The 13,444-nt window shown below is 38.6% G+C and overlaps 2 protein-coding genes across 4 annotated transcripts in view; both read left to right on the top strand.

The window, feature by feature from the left end:
* Positions 1 to 406: 406 nt before the first annotated feature.
* On the top strand, positions 407 to 9,237 carry C4BPB (complement component 4 binding protein beta). The gene is made up of 6 exons (XM_061185445.1): positions 407 to 464; positions 1,024 to 1,194; positions 2,698 to 2,874; positions 6,449 to 6,542; positions 8,228 to 8,351; positions 9,094 to 9,237. Exons 1-6 carry the CDS (start codon positions 407 to 409, stop codon positions 9,235 to 9,237), a joined length of 768 nt encoding a protein of 255 aa, XP_061041428.1.
* C4BPA (complement component 4 binding protein alpha) overlaps positions 8,098 to 13,444 on the top strand; it is a 56,088-nt gene continuing 50,741 nt past the window's right edge. Inside the window, exon 1 of one of the 3 annotated variants that reach the window (XM_061185439.1) lies at positions 8,098 to 8,351. The gene's annotated coding sequence lies outside the window, so the exon portion shown is untranslated. The remainder of the gene's footprint in view (positions 8,352 to 13,444) is intronic. The other 2 variants (XM_061185443.1, XM_061185442.1) reach the window with 2 other exon arrangements.

Raw genomic sequence — 13,444 nt, 5'->3', positions numbered from 1 at the left:
TGGTAAACACTGGCAAATATCGACAGGTGTGAAGGTCATGGCAAGAGCATTTGGCCCAAATCTGTTGAGGAAGGATCAGCCTGCAGTTCAAAGGGGCTGGTCACCTGGATTTGCATAAGCAACACTTGGGCCATTTCTGAAACTGAGTTTTAAAACTGGCAACTCTTTTTTATCACCCCTTTGGGTTTTTGCAAAATCCCTCTTTGTACCAACTTCCTTACAGCTACTCTTATTTCCTGTTGTAGAATTTTTTTTTCCTTCCAGGGAATAGAAATCAAGACAACCCCTTCTCTAGGAAGGAGGTGGTTGGTCTGATTTCAAGTGGTGTGAGAAGACCTATTTTGATCTAAACCAGGATCCTAGGCTGGGTTATTTCCAACCCGGGTCAAACAATTTTGATTGCAAGATGTTTTTTTGGTTTATGTGCTGTCTTGTGGATGTGTGGCTGATTTCTGCCTCAGATGGTACGTATGCTTTTCTAAACCTCAGTTTGTAAGGCATGTGATATCAGCTTGTGGATTATGAGGCATTCTATCTGGGGTTTTAATGAAATTGAAGTTTATAAAATATATTTCCTTTATTGAAAAATCTCAAATTACTTGGCCTAATGCTCTGAACTCAATAGGGGCATAGTAAATATTTAATGATTTTGCTCTATGAAGTGGGTCATTATCTGCTACTTTCCCTTTCTGTTCTGGGAACAAAAAATGTACCAATTTCAAAATCTTGAGAGGTCTTATTTATGATAAATTCCAGGACCACTATTTGGAAAGGGGATTGTTTATTTTAGGAGTGGATAACTTATGGCTGAACTTGAGTAAAACTCCCGTTATCCTTTTGAAAACAAAACTTTGGGAATCCTTGGGCAGGAAGGGATGTGGATGTACATGGACATGGAAGAGTACAAGGAATCAGAATTAATAATCAAGCCAAAAGACACTTGGATGGGGAATCTAGTAAGTGCTTCCTCAGGACACGTGATACGTCAAACGAATCTTTTTTTTTTTTTTTTTCCTCCAACAGAGATCTGTCCAGAGCTCCCCCCAGTGGACAATAGCATATTTGTTGCAAAGGAGGGGGAAGGACAAATTCTGGGGACTTACTTATGTAACAGTGGCTACCACCTGGTAGGAGAGAAAACCCTTTTTTGTAATGCATCTAAGGGATGGAATGCCCCCGCTCCCGAGTGCCGCTGTAAGTTTGATCTTTCTGCTACTTTGTTCACCTTGTCATCCCTCTGTATTCTTTCATATCGTACCTCCAGTAGGCCATGGCAAGACTTTATAAGAAAAAAAATTCTCAACTTCTAGTAATACATTTTTAAAGCACTCTAGTTGTGGAACTTCTCTTAGTAGGTACATAATCAGCTCTTAGTATTAATTTAGTTGAATTAGTAGATGCAATCATCCCTACCAGAAGGAAAGGATTTCTTCTACTTATTAAAACTACTTTTTTGGGGGGGCTGTAATTTGTTTAATATCATATTGCTTTAAAATTTTTAAGTTATGAAAAATTTTAAACATATACAAAAAACATAAGTGTAAAATGAACTCATATGTATGATCAACATGACTTTTTTAATCTACAATTCTGCTTTGCATTATTATTATTTTGAAGTAAATATATCTTATCATTTCATTTCATCCATCATATAATTTTTTTTTTTATAAATTTATTTTATTTACTTTATTTTTGGCTGCATTGGGTCTTTGTTGCTGCACGCGGGCTTTCTCTAGTTGTGGTGAGCAGGGGCTGCTCTTCGTGTGGTGTGCAGGCTTCTGTTGTGGAGCACAGGCTCTAGGCGCATGGGCTTCAGTAGTTGTGGCACGTGAGCTCAGTAATTGTGGCTCGCGGGCTCTGGAGCACAGCCTCAGTACTTGTGGCGCACGGGCTTAGTTGCTCTGCAGCATGTGGGATCTTCCTGGACAAGGGCTCGAACCCGTGTCCCCTGCATTGGCAGGCGGATTCCTAACCACTGCACCAGCAGGGAAGCCCCATCATATAATTTTTGAAATGGGAAAATTTATGTTCTCAATTTACAAATGTGATAACTGAAATCTAAGTGATTTGTTCAGGTTCATAAAACTCATTTGTGGTGTCTGTAGAGATGGAGAATAATTAGTCCACATTCTCTTTATTAATACTGTTTTTAGGAATAGCTGGATTAGTTCTCCTTTAAACCTAGAGTGTAAAGTTCTCCTTTATACCTAAAGCACACCTGTATATTTATCCTTTATTCATACAACCAAATTCACATCCCTCTGTATTCTCCTGTTTTTCTACCTGGGCAGAACAAAAGAAACAAAGTAGAAAATGATGACTAATGTGTGTATTTGACAGGATGAAAGGGAAGGAAACATTTGCCTCAAACATGGGCGCAAGAATTTTGAACAATGCTTAACATAAGAGAATGATGAATGTGCTATTGGTAATTTCCAATTACATGCTTAATTTTAGTATGTTCAAATGTCAGTTGTCACTTTGTGCATGATCAAGACATTCTCTACCACAGTTAGGGCAACCCAGTCTTTTCTCATTCTGCATTGATATGGTTTCGTACCATGTACCAGTCCATATTAAAAGGTGCAGTTTTACTTCTCATTTTCAATTTTCTTGATGAAGCCTGAGGAGGTCTAGCCTTTGCTGTGGTGGGTTTCCGCTTAGCCCTTTCAGATCTCTGCCTGTTTTCTTCTTCAGTGGGCCACTGTCCTGACCCTTTGCTGGTGAATGGTGAGTTTAGTTCCTTGGAGCCTGTGAATGTGAATGACACTATCACGTTTAAGTGCAATGAGCATTACGTCCTCAAGGGCAGCAATTGGAGCCGGTGCCTAGAGAACCACACCTGGGTGCCTCCCTTTCCTGTCTGCAAAAGCAGTAAGTATAAGAGAAAAAAAGTGCAAACCCCAAAGATACTGATCGGCAGTGAAAGTCTAGCCATTCACCACATACCCACAACGCTGACCTCTTTTTTGTATCTGGGAAGGGTTTAGGATCTAGCAGGCAGCCAAGAAAGAGCCAAGCCTCAACACAAGCAATGCGCTCTAATGAAATGGTCAGCACCCAAACAATAAACAACACCTGCCCCCCCGCCACCCCCAAGTAGGATTCCTGTACTACTAGATCTAACACAGGGTAGTTTGGGACATCTGACTATATTTTTTTTAAATTTCAAGATTAAGCGATAACTTTTTTTTTTTTTGAAAGATAAACAAAAACAGGGGGAAAAAAGACTATTACTCATCATTGCAAAATTACATAAAATAAGAGTTGAAAATACCTCCTTTTATCACTACAGTTCATAGCTCTCAGAGGTAATTAGTTGGATGTGTTTAATGACTTTTTCTTATGTTTACACAGATATTTTAAATAAATGCACACACACACATACCAACACACATATATACCTACAAAGATGGGACTTTGCTATACATATTTTTTAAATAGCTTTTTTTTCATATAACAATATACATGGGAATCTTTTTCAGATCGGTATGTATAACTCTATCTCCTGCTTTTTAACTACATGTGGATATGCCATGATTTATTCCATATCTCTCATATTGATGAACGTTTATTATATTTCCATATTTTTGCTATTACAAACAATGATGAAATTAATGTTATTGTATATATATGTCTATACACATACATCTTTATGTCTATGCTACTATTTCTATAGGATAGAGTCCTAGAATGATTGGTGAGTCATAGGATATCATTATTTGCAAAATATACCTGAAAAATCCAAGAAATTCTACTAAAAACTTCATTCTTGGATACAAAATAAATATTGAAAATCAACAGTTTTCACTTTCTAGTAATAGTTATCAGATGAATATTGAAATGTAAAAATAATTCCATTCATGAGACCTATAGGAAAATTTACCAAAAGACATAAAATAAGACATGAATAAAAGAAAAGATCCTGGATGGGCAGACTTGGTATTACAATGCACTCCTAACCAGAATTTTAAATTAAAACATAGGAAACAAAAAATTAATTTTAAAATCTCATTTGGAATGGTACACATCTAACATTGCAAATTTATTTATTTCAATACTTTATTTCTTTAGAGCAGTTTTAGGTTTCTAATAAAATTGAGAGGAAGATACAGAGAGTCCCCCTATTGCCCCTGTTCCCACATATGCACAGCCTACCCCCCGCCCCCCCATCATCAACGTCACTCACAAGAGTGCTACATTTGTTACAATTGATAGAGTTACATTGACACATCATTATCACTCAAAGTCCATAGTTTACCTAAGAGTTCACTCTTGGTGTTGTACATTCAATGGATTTGGACCAATGTATAATGACATATGTACATCATTATAATCTCATACAGAGTATTCTCACCACCCTAAAAATCCTCTGTGCTCTGCTTATTTATCACTTTACTTCCCCCACCCCTCTCAACCACTGATCTTTTTATTGTTTCCATAGTTTTGTCTTTTCCAGAATGTCATACAACTAGAATCATACGTTGTGTGGCCTTTTCATTTTGTCTTCTTTCACTTAGTAACATGCATTTATGGTTTCTCCATGTCTTTTCATGGCTTGATAGCTCATTTCTTTTTAGTGCTGAATAATGTTTCATTTCTGGATGTACCACAGTTTACTTATCCATTCACTTTCTGAAGGACATCTTGGTTGCTTCCAAGTTTTGACAATTATGAATAAAACTGCTAAAAATATCCATGTGAAGGTTTTTTTCTATGATGTAAGTTTTCACCTTCTTTGGGAGTTAGATCATATGGTCAGAGTATATTTAGTTTTGTGAGAAACCACCAAACTGTCTTCCAAAGGGGCTCTACCATTTTGAATTCCCACCAGCAATGTATGAATACTGTTGTTCCAAAACCTTCCCAGCATTTGGTGTTGTCAGTGTTCCAGAGACTGACCATTCTAATAGATGTGTAATAGTATCTCACTGTTGTTTTAATTTGCATTTTGCTGATGACATATGATGTAGAGCATCTTTTCATATGCCATCTGTATATCTTTGGTGAGGTGTCCATTTGGGACACTGGAGTTCCTTAATCAACTCATTGAAATTCTTTTTCCTTTCTTCCACACAACTTTTGAACTCAGGTTTTGATCTTTTAAAAATTATTTATTAACTGCTCAAGTAATACATCTCTGTTGTGGAAAAATACAGAAACTAAAAGAAGAAAACATTTAATTACCTACAAACCTACCACCCAGAGATAACAGAGTACTTTGGTATATAGTTTTCAGACTTTTTTTCTGTTCATATATGTTGGTATGTGACTGTGTTTTACAAAAATAGTATTATATTATACATGCTCTTTTATGCTTTGCTGTTTTAGTTATCTATTTATTTTGAAGACTTTGTGTTTCAATAAATACATAACTACATAATTATTCTTAATTTAGCTGTTAATCTTGATCAACAAGTTTAGACTCATATAACCTCAGAGCTGAAAGGGACCTTAGGGATAATATTATTTAGCCTGCTCATCTTATAGATTAAGAAGGAAGCTGAGGACTTCCCTGGTGGCGCAGTGGTTAAGAATCCACCCGCCAGTGCAGGGGACATGGGTTCAAGCCCTGGTCCGGGAAGATCCCACATGCCGTGGAGCAACTAAGCCCATGCACCACAACTACCGAGCCTGCGCTCTAAAGCCCGAGAGCCACAACTACTGAGCCCACGTGCTACAACAACTGAAGCCCGTGGGCCTAGAGCCCGTGCTCCGCCACAACAGAAGCCACTGCAGTGAGAAGCCTGCGCACCGCAACGAAGAGTAGCCCCCGCTCGCCTCAACTAGAAAAAGCCTGCGTGCAGCAACGAAGACTCAACGCAGCCAAAAAATATAATAATAATAATTAATTAATTAATTTTTAAAAAACAGAAAGAAGCTGAGAAAGGTAAAATGGCTTCTTTCATGCCATGTGGTCAGTGGAAGAGCCAAAACCAAAACTCACAACATCTAGTACCTTGTCCAACTCTCTTTCTATAATTTTACAGACTCATCCTCTTTCCTCCCAGCTCTGTTCTCCTTTTTTTGCTGAATCTCTCATATGGTACAACTGTCACCCAGGGGTAGTCAACCTCCATTTGAGCTCACACTATTTACTGTTTCAGGAGTTACTTCTTCCATCTCTACCTATAGCCTAATTTTTCCCTTCTTATACACTGACAATTAGCATCTCTACAACTTAACCTTCCTTTCCTCAAGTTCCTGCCAATCACAAAGTACTCTCACATCACTAATGACTCAGAGAATGAGCCAGGGGAGGGAGTCTTTCCCATGGATAAATATGATTTGACCAGAAGGAAATGAATGGAGAACATGTCCCAGATCCTACATGGGCTGCTGTGAAGGTGGCAGGTGCTGGCCTACACAGTTGCGCTTACGGGGCTGGCGTTGTTAATTGAGCATTACTGGACTTCACAGCTGTCATTCTTATACTTCTGTCTCTCAGGAGACTGTGGCCCTCCTGAGAATCCAACTCATGGCTATTTTGAAGGAATAGATTTCAACTCAGGATCTACCATTACTTATTACTGTGAAGCGAGGTAAGTGTATTGCAGCCTTTTAAATATGAGACCTTTCCCATTGACTAGTAGCCTTGTTTTGGAAAAGACCCAGTCTGTCTCAACCTAGTCCCCTGATTACCTAGCACATTCTGATATATTTTTTTTTTGAATTGATTTTTTAACTTTTTTAAAAAATTAATTAATTTATTTTTGGCTGTGTTGCATCTTTGTTGCTGTGCGTGGACTTTCTCTAGTTGCAGAGACCGGGGGCTACTCTTTATTGCAGTGCGTGAGCTTCTCATTGCGGTGGCTTCTCTTGTTGCAGAGCCCGGGCTCTAGGCCCGCGGGCTTCAGTAGTTGTGGCACGTGGGCTCAGTAGTTGTGGCTCGCAGGCTCTAGAGCGCAGGCACAGTAGTTGTGGCGCATGGGCTTAGTTGCTCCGCGGCATGTGGGATTTTCTCGGACCAGGGCTCGAACCCATGTCCCCTGCATTAGCAGGTGGATTCTTAACTACTGTGCCACCAGGGAAGTCCTGCACGTTCTGATTTTGAGAGCTGCTTTAGCCCACTGCCAGCTCTCCCCAAGCCCTAGAAGACAGACTGATCCTCCTATTTATCCTAATAGAAGTATCACTCTTTTTTCTCTTAGCTAAGACAAGATAAAATATTTAAAATGTATGTTTTTCTGGGGCTTCCCTGGTGGCGCAGTGGTTAAGAATCCACCTGCCAATGCAGGGGACACAGGTTCGAGCCCTGGCCCAGGAAGATCCCACATGCCGCGGAGCAACTAAGCCTGTGCGCTACAACTACTGAGCCTGCGCTCTAGAGCTCGTGTGTCACAACTACTGAGCCCATGTGCCACAACTACTGAAGCCCGCGCGCCTAGAGCCTGTGCTCTGCAACAAGAGAAGCCACTGCAATGAGAAGCCCGCACACAGCAACGAAGTGTAGCCCCCGCTCGCCGCAACCAGAGAAAGCCTGCGCACAGCAAAAGACCCAATGCAGCCACCCCCCCAAAAAAGTATGTTTTTCTAAACAGTCTCAGAACAAAAAACTCAAAAAAAACACAGAATATATGGAAGTACAGAAATAGAATTATTTAGAGTAGAGATCCTCAGGACATAGTAATTAAAGTCTAACCTTAACTTAGACTGCCCCATCACCCCCTTACAGATCTCCTAACCTTTTCTTTCCCTGGCCTCAATCTTATTAACTCAGAGTCATGTGACCTCACTGGCATTTCAATCTCATTATTTACCTCCAATGCATTTTGCCATCAACTCTCATGTTTTTCTGATTAAGAGCTGAGGCTCCTTTTAAGCAGTTCACCAAGATTTAATTGAAGGCTGTCTCTAGCTTTCTACTCCTTTTTAGAGCATAGATGACAGATACTTTTTTAAAGTTACTGAGCAATGAAGAGGTTCCTCCCTCACCCTTCCCACCCAAAAACTGTGTGCGTAAGAACACATATTTAGAATTTTTCACTCCTCCATGTCTTACAGTCTGACTCATCACTTGGGTCCTCTCCACCCCCAGGAGAGTGGTTTTACTTTATGACTGCTTTGTAATATTGAGATAACTTAAGCGTGCATTAGGGCTCTGGGGCAGAAAAGTAGATTCTATTACAGTGTGAAATACTGAAATACTGTTACATAAAACCAGCTTTAGTTGCCCAGTTCAAGAGGTGGAAGTGTAAACGTTGTTGCCATTCTAACTTGCGTCCAGGTACCGCCTGGTGGGCACACAGCACCAACAGTGCATTGATGGAGAGTGGAGCAGTACCCTTCCAGTCTGTGAGTTGATCCGAGAAGCTCCCAAACCAGCTGAGTTGGAGTTGGAGAAGGCACTGGTAAGAGTGGGCTCTTTTCTGTCTTATTCACAGCTGTGCCTCCAGGGCCTGGTGTCGCTCTTGGCATATGCTCAGTAAATAGCTGTTCAATTTGGAATGTCTTTGAATGGATTGGTCTTGGCCTGATTGTAGGGTGGGGCCTATAAACTAGTAACTCATGTTTTTGTATATGAATTCCCATTCTCCACCATCATCATTAATACCTCATGAGGCGCTTTTGGTAGGGGTTGTTGTCTCATGTGTTTTAAAGAGCAAGGTACATAAACTTATGTCTTAGACTTGGAAGTATTGCTGTGAAAAGTCTCTAAAATTTTTCTAGACTTAAAAAAAAAATCAAAAAATGCTGAACAGATCCATTTTCATTGAGACTCCTCTCTTAGTCTATACTTATTACCACTAAATTTTAAGCCACTAAATTTTATTTTCAGAAAATAAAAATGTACCCCAGGGGCAGGCAGTGATAACTTCCCCCAAGACACACCAAGTTGCAAGATTTTATATATATCTCTGTACCCCAGGGGGAAGAGAGGGACACTTGGCAGCATGCTGAAAGGGGCCCTAGGCAGCCCCCAGCCATCCTGCAAATTTAAATGATTCATCATGTTGAAGACCCAGATCCGTACTGAAGCTAGCCTTGTTCTGAGCCCCCATTTGGGCACCTAAACACTACTCATTAGCTTCCAAGTGTAGAGCTGAGTCTCAGTTCTTAAATTGTTAACTTCAAAAAATGTTCTTTCTTCAGCTTGCCTTTCAGGAGAGTGAGGAACTTTGCAAAGCCGTAGAGAACTTTACACAAAGATTAAAGAAAAGTGGCTTAATGATGGAGAAAGTGAAATGTTCTCTGGAAATAAGGAAAGCTGATTTGAAGGCAAAAATGTTGCCCTGACATTGTATCTGAGCAGACTGGGTAATAGAAATACTCCTATGAATAAAATTTCCTCTTGGTTCTGAAATTGGTTTCAGATTTTTCTCTCTTTGGGCCGAAATGCAGCTTCATAGTAACCAGCTGCAGTTGCATAACTCATGGGGGGTGTGTGTGTGTGTTGGATGTAGAATGACCAAGTGTGGTGATTGTCTAAGACCAGAATTAGAAACGCATTAATGGGGAGGGAAAGGTTTAATTTCCTGTCTGAAAGAGAATGGGAAGCTCAGATCACAGCTAAGGTACATGCCTTTTTTTTTTTTCTCTTTTCTTTTTTTGGCCATGCCGCACGGGTTGGGGGAATCTTAGTTCCCCAATCAGGGACTGAACCTGGGCCCTCGGCAGTGAAAGAGTGGAGTCCTAACCACTGGACTGCCAGGGAATTACTGTTTCATTTTTTAATATGAGATGCAAATTATGAGGCAAAAATTAACCCCAAATTAACCAAAACTTATGAAGCAAAAATTAATGTCTCATTTTGGGAAAATAGGCTCAGAACAGCTATATCCTTAAAATGACTTATCGAGACAAAAGTAGAGTTAGAACCCAAACTCTCGCCTGGATCTCCCAGACATCCTGTTTATAAAACCAGGTTTCCAAATCTTCTGCGGTAATATTGCTCACTGCCTTTTGGATGAAACTTAGCCCTCAATTTGAGATGTTGCAACACATATGAATATATTTTCTTATTCTTTTTTCAATTTGAGATGTTGCAACACATATGAATATATTTTCTTATTCTTTTTTCAGAGGGCGAAAGAAATAAGAATCCTTAGGTTTTCTTGTCAAGATTTTATACTGATCTGGTATGACAAGCTTCTCCCATCTCTGACTCTGACCTCTACTCCAAACGCATAGGAACTCTTGGTAAAATACAAACAAAATACAGAAGAGAGCCTGAAATAATGGAAAATCTCTAGGGGAAGTTATGAGGGAGAACAAGAAACAGCCTCTCGGGTAGCCTACAGTCTGTTAATAGACACATATATACATATCATTAATTCAGTGTGTTTAGAATGAAGCACACCCCTCTCATGAAAACTGTGCTATGGGCGCTTGCATGGGAGGAGGCTGACTTCTGTCTTAAGAGGAGGACGAGGCAGGAAAATGGTCAAGGTAGACGGCATAGTTTTTTGGGCCCTTGAAAGTGATTATGATTTAGAGACAAAGATTAGGGAGAAGGATGTTCCAAGTGGAAAGAAGATTTGAGAAATGTAGTAAAGAGTCAGAAGCTTTTTTTTTTTAATTGAAGCAGAGTTGATTCACAATATTATATTAATTTCAGGTGTACAACATGGTGATTCAATTGTTAATAGATTATATTCCATTTAAAGTTACAAAAAAGTAATGGCTGAATTTCCATGCTCTGTACAATATATCCTTATTGCTTAACTATTTTATACATAGTATTTTGTACTTCTTAATCCACCCCTATCTTGCCTTTTCCTGCTTCCGTCTCCCCACTGGTAGCCACTAGTTTGTTCTCTATATCTGTGAGTCTGTTTCAGTTTTGTTATATTCATTCATTTGTTTTATTTTTTAGATTCCACATACAAGGGATAACATAGAGTATTTTTCTTTCTCTGCCCGACTTATTTCACTAAGCATATACCCTACCTTATTTCACTAAGCATAATACCCCAACCACATTGTTGCAAATGAGAGTCACGAGCTTTTTAACCAAGTAAATGGTTACTCCTACTCCTACGATTAATCTAAATTGACCAAAATGATTTTAAATTTTAAGCTGTTCATTATATTGTTGCCTATATTGTCTATACTAGCAAGACCTTGTGAGCATTAGAAATGTCCAATCTAAGGAAAATTTTTAAAAAATTATGATACATCAAATGTAATACAGTCTTTTACAGTGATAATTATGGACAGAAAATTTTCAAAACATAATCTCTTTTTTTCTCACATTTTCCAGATGCTTTTATTCTACATAGAACAGAGTTAACATGTAGAAATGTTTGGATTACAGTCCATAAGATAGTTACACTATAACATGTATACTGTTAGATCTAATAGATACTATTTTTAAAAGATTACAAGGAGATTCTCTGCTAAACCACAACACACCATTTTATGAGATGGTAGAAAGTATTTCACAATATTACGTGTAATTATATATTGTAAGGTCACATAATATAGGTAATATGTCCACTTTGACCTTCTGGTACCTGTTTCATACTTATTTTCATAACTTTTTTATTAATTAAAAGATCATTATTGTATATTTTCTTTAATGACAGCCTATATTAGAAGACATGTGTATATCCCAGATAGAGGGTCTAGAAATGTATTACACATTAGACACATGACTTCAGGATCTGGGATGTAGGCTCGGAAATGCTGCACTATGGGGCAGAAGGCTTGACCCCTTGTTAACTGTGAGGTTTTGGTCAAGGGTCAATTCTCCAGTCTTTGTTACCTTATGTGATAAATGAGCATTATAATTAATATGAATGACATGGAGATGTTATTTGTTTTATAAAGTTATATTATGAGGTGAAGTGGGGAATAAAAACAGCACAAAATTGCATATGTAGTACAATATCAACTGTGTAAAAAAAATGTGTTGAGGAAAACCTGGAAAGAAGTAAACTGTAATTTTATCAGTGTCTATTTCTGGGAACTGGAATCACTGCTGATTTTTATGAAAATGTTCTGTCTTCAGTAATTTTGAGTTTTCTATCCTGTGTTGACTTTAAGGGAAGAAATAAATCTCTCTTTCTCATGCACACACATACACACACACATACACACACACACATACATTTCACTTCTCTCAAGTCCTGGAGCTGGTCATCTTATGGATTCTCTTCAGCTCTGAGATGGAAGATTCCAATGTTTACTGTATCTCACTGCTATAGGCATCAACTAAATCACTCTCTTCTCTCAGGTCTTCAGCCATTTGCTGCCTTTGCCGTCCCGACCAGAGCCCACTCTTCTGGTTTGCTCTCATTCTCAGCGGCGGTGTATTGCCTGCATTCTGTTCTGAGATTAGACTATTAGGCTCCTGCACATAGCAGTCAAGTGTAATCTAGTTATCTCCATGAAAAGCAAATCTGGATCCTGTGCCAATTATACCCGACCCCCACCTCTAATATAACCAAACATGTCAATGGTTCCTGCTGAGCAAAATTACCATGATTGGAGCTTTGCATTTGGAGTGTGATTAATTTTATTAAGGTTCATTGATTCTCTCACGGGGCTGTAAGCTCCTTGAGGTTAGGTATCCCATTAGTTTTTATCAGCCATTGGATTTCCAGCCCTAGCATGAGCTCAGGATTCAAGGTTCTAGATCTGAAGTTCCCACTGTGTTGAATGAGTTTTTCCCAGATATTTCTCACTTCCTTGAGGACTCTGCTTACTTCTGATCATCTCAATCCTTGACCAACCATCCTATTTAGGATACAACCTCCCCTCCATTTCCCCTCAACCTGCTTTCTTTTACTTAATAGTACTTACCTCCATCTGAAATTGCCTCAGATGTTTATCTTTTTCTTTATATTTATTCTTTTTTTTTCCACTTGTATTGAGAAATAGTTGACATACATCACTGTATAAGAATAAGGTGTACAACATGATGGTTTGATTTACATATATTGTGAAATGATTACCACAGTAGGTTTAGTTAACATTCACCATCTCATATAGATACAATAAAAAGAAAAGAAAGATTTCTCCTTGTGATGAGAACTCTTACAATTTACTCTCAGCAACTTTCCTATATATCATACCACAGTATTAATTGTAGTCATCATGTTATATATTACATCCCTATGACTTATTTATCTTATAACTGGAAGTTTGACTTTTTTTTTTTTTTTTGCATGTAAGTATTTTATTTATTTATTTCATACAGCAGGTTCTTATCAGTTATCTCTTTTATACATATTAGTGTATATATATCAATCCCAATCTTCCAATTCATCACACCACCACCACCATCTCCCTGCTTTCCCCCCTTGGTGTCCATACGTTTGTTCTCTACATCTTTGTCTCTATTTCTGCCTTGCAAACCCTTTCATCTGTACCATTTTTCTAGATTCCACATATATGCATTAATATACAATATTTGTTTTTCTCTTTCTGACTTACTTCACTCTGTATGACAGTCTCTAGGTCCATCCACGTCTCTACAAATGACCCAATTTTGTTCCTT

Source organism: Eubalaena glacialis, chromosome 3 (genome assembly GCF_028564815.1).
Source record: "Eubalaena glacialis isolate mEubGla1 chromosome 3, mEubGla1.1.hap2.+ XY, whole genome shotgun sequence".
NCBI classification, from domain to species: Eukaryota; Metazoa; Chordata; class Mammalia; order Artiodactyla; family Balaenidae; genus Eubalaena; species Eubalaena glacialis.
The sequence above is the reverse complement of the archived record's forward strand: the minus strand, read 5'-3'. Positions and strand labels throughout refer to the sequence as shown.

What these genes read in the sequence shown, in the direction of transcription:
- C4BPB (XM_061185445.1), top strand. Translation starts at nt 407, where the DNA reads ATGTTTTTTTGGTTTATGTGCTGTCTTGTGGATGTGTGGCTGATTTCT. An exon ending in GCTGATTTCTGCCTCAGATG is followed by an intron (nt 465 to 1,023) that starts GTACGTATGCTT and finishes TTCCTCCAACAG; the next exon opens with AGATCTGTCCAGAGCTCCCC. An exon ending in CTTTCCTGTCTGCAAAAGCA is followed by an intron (nt 2,875 to 6,448) that starts GTAAGTATAAGA and finishes TCTGTCTCTCAG; the next exon opens with GAGACTGTGGCCCTCCTGAG.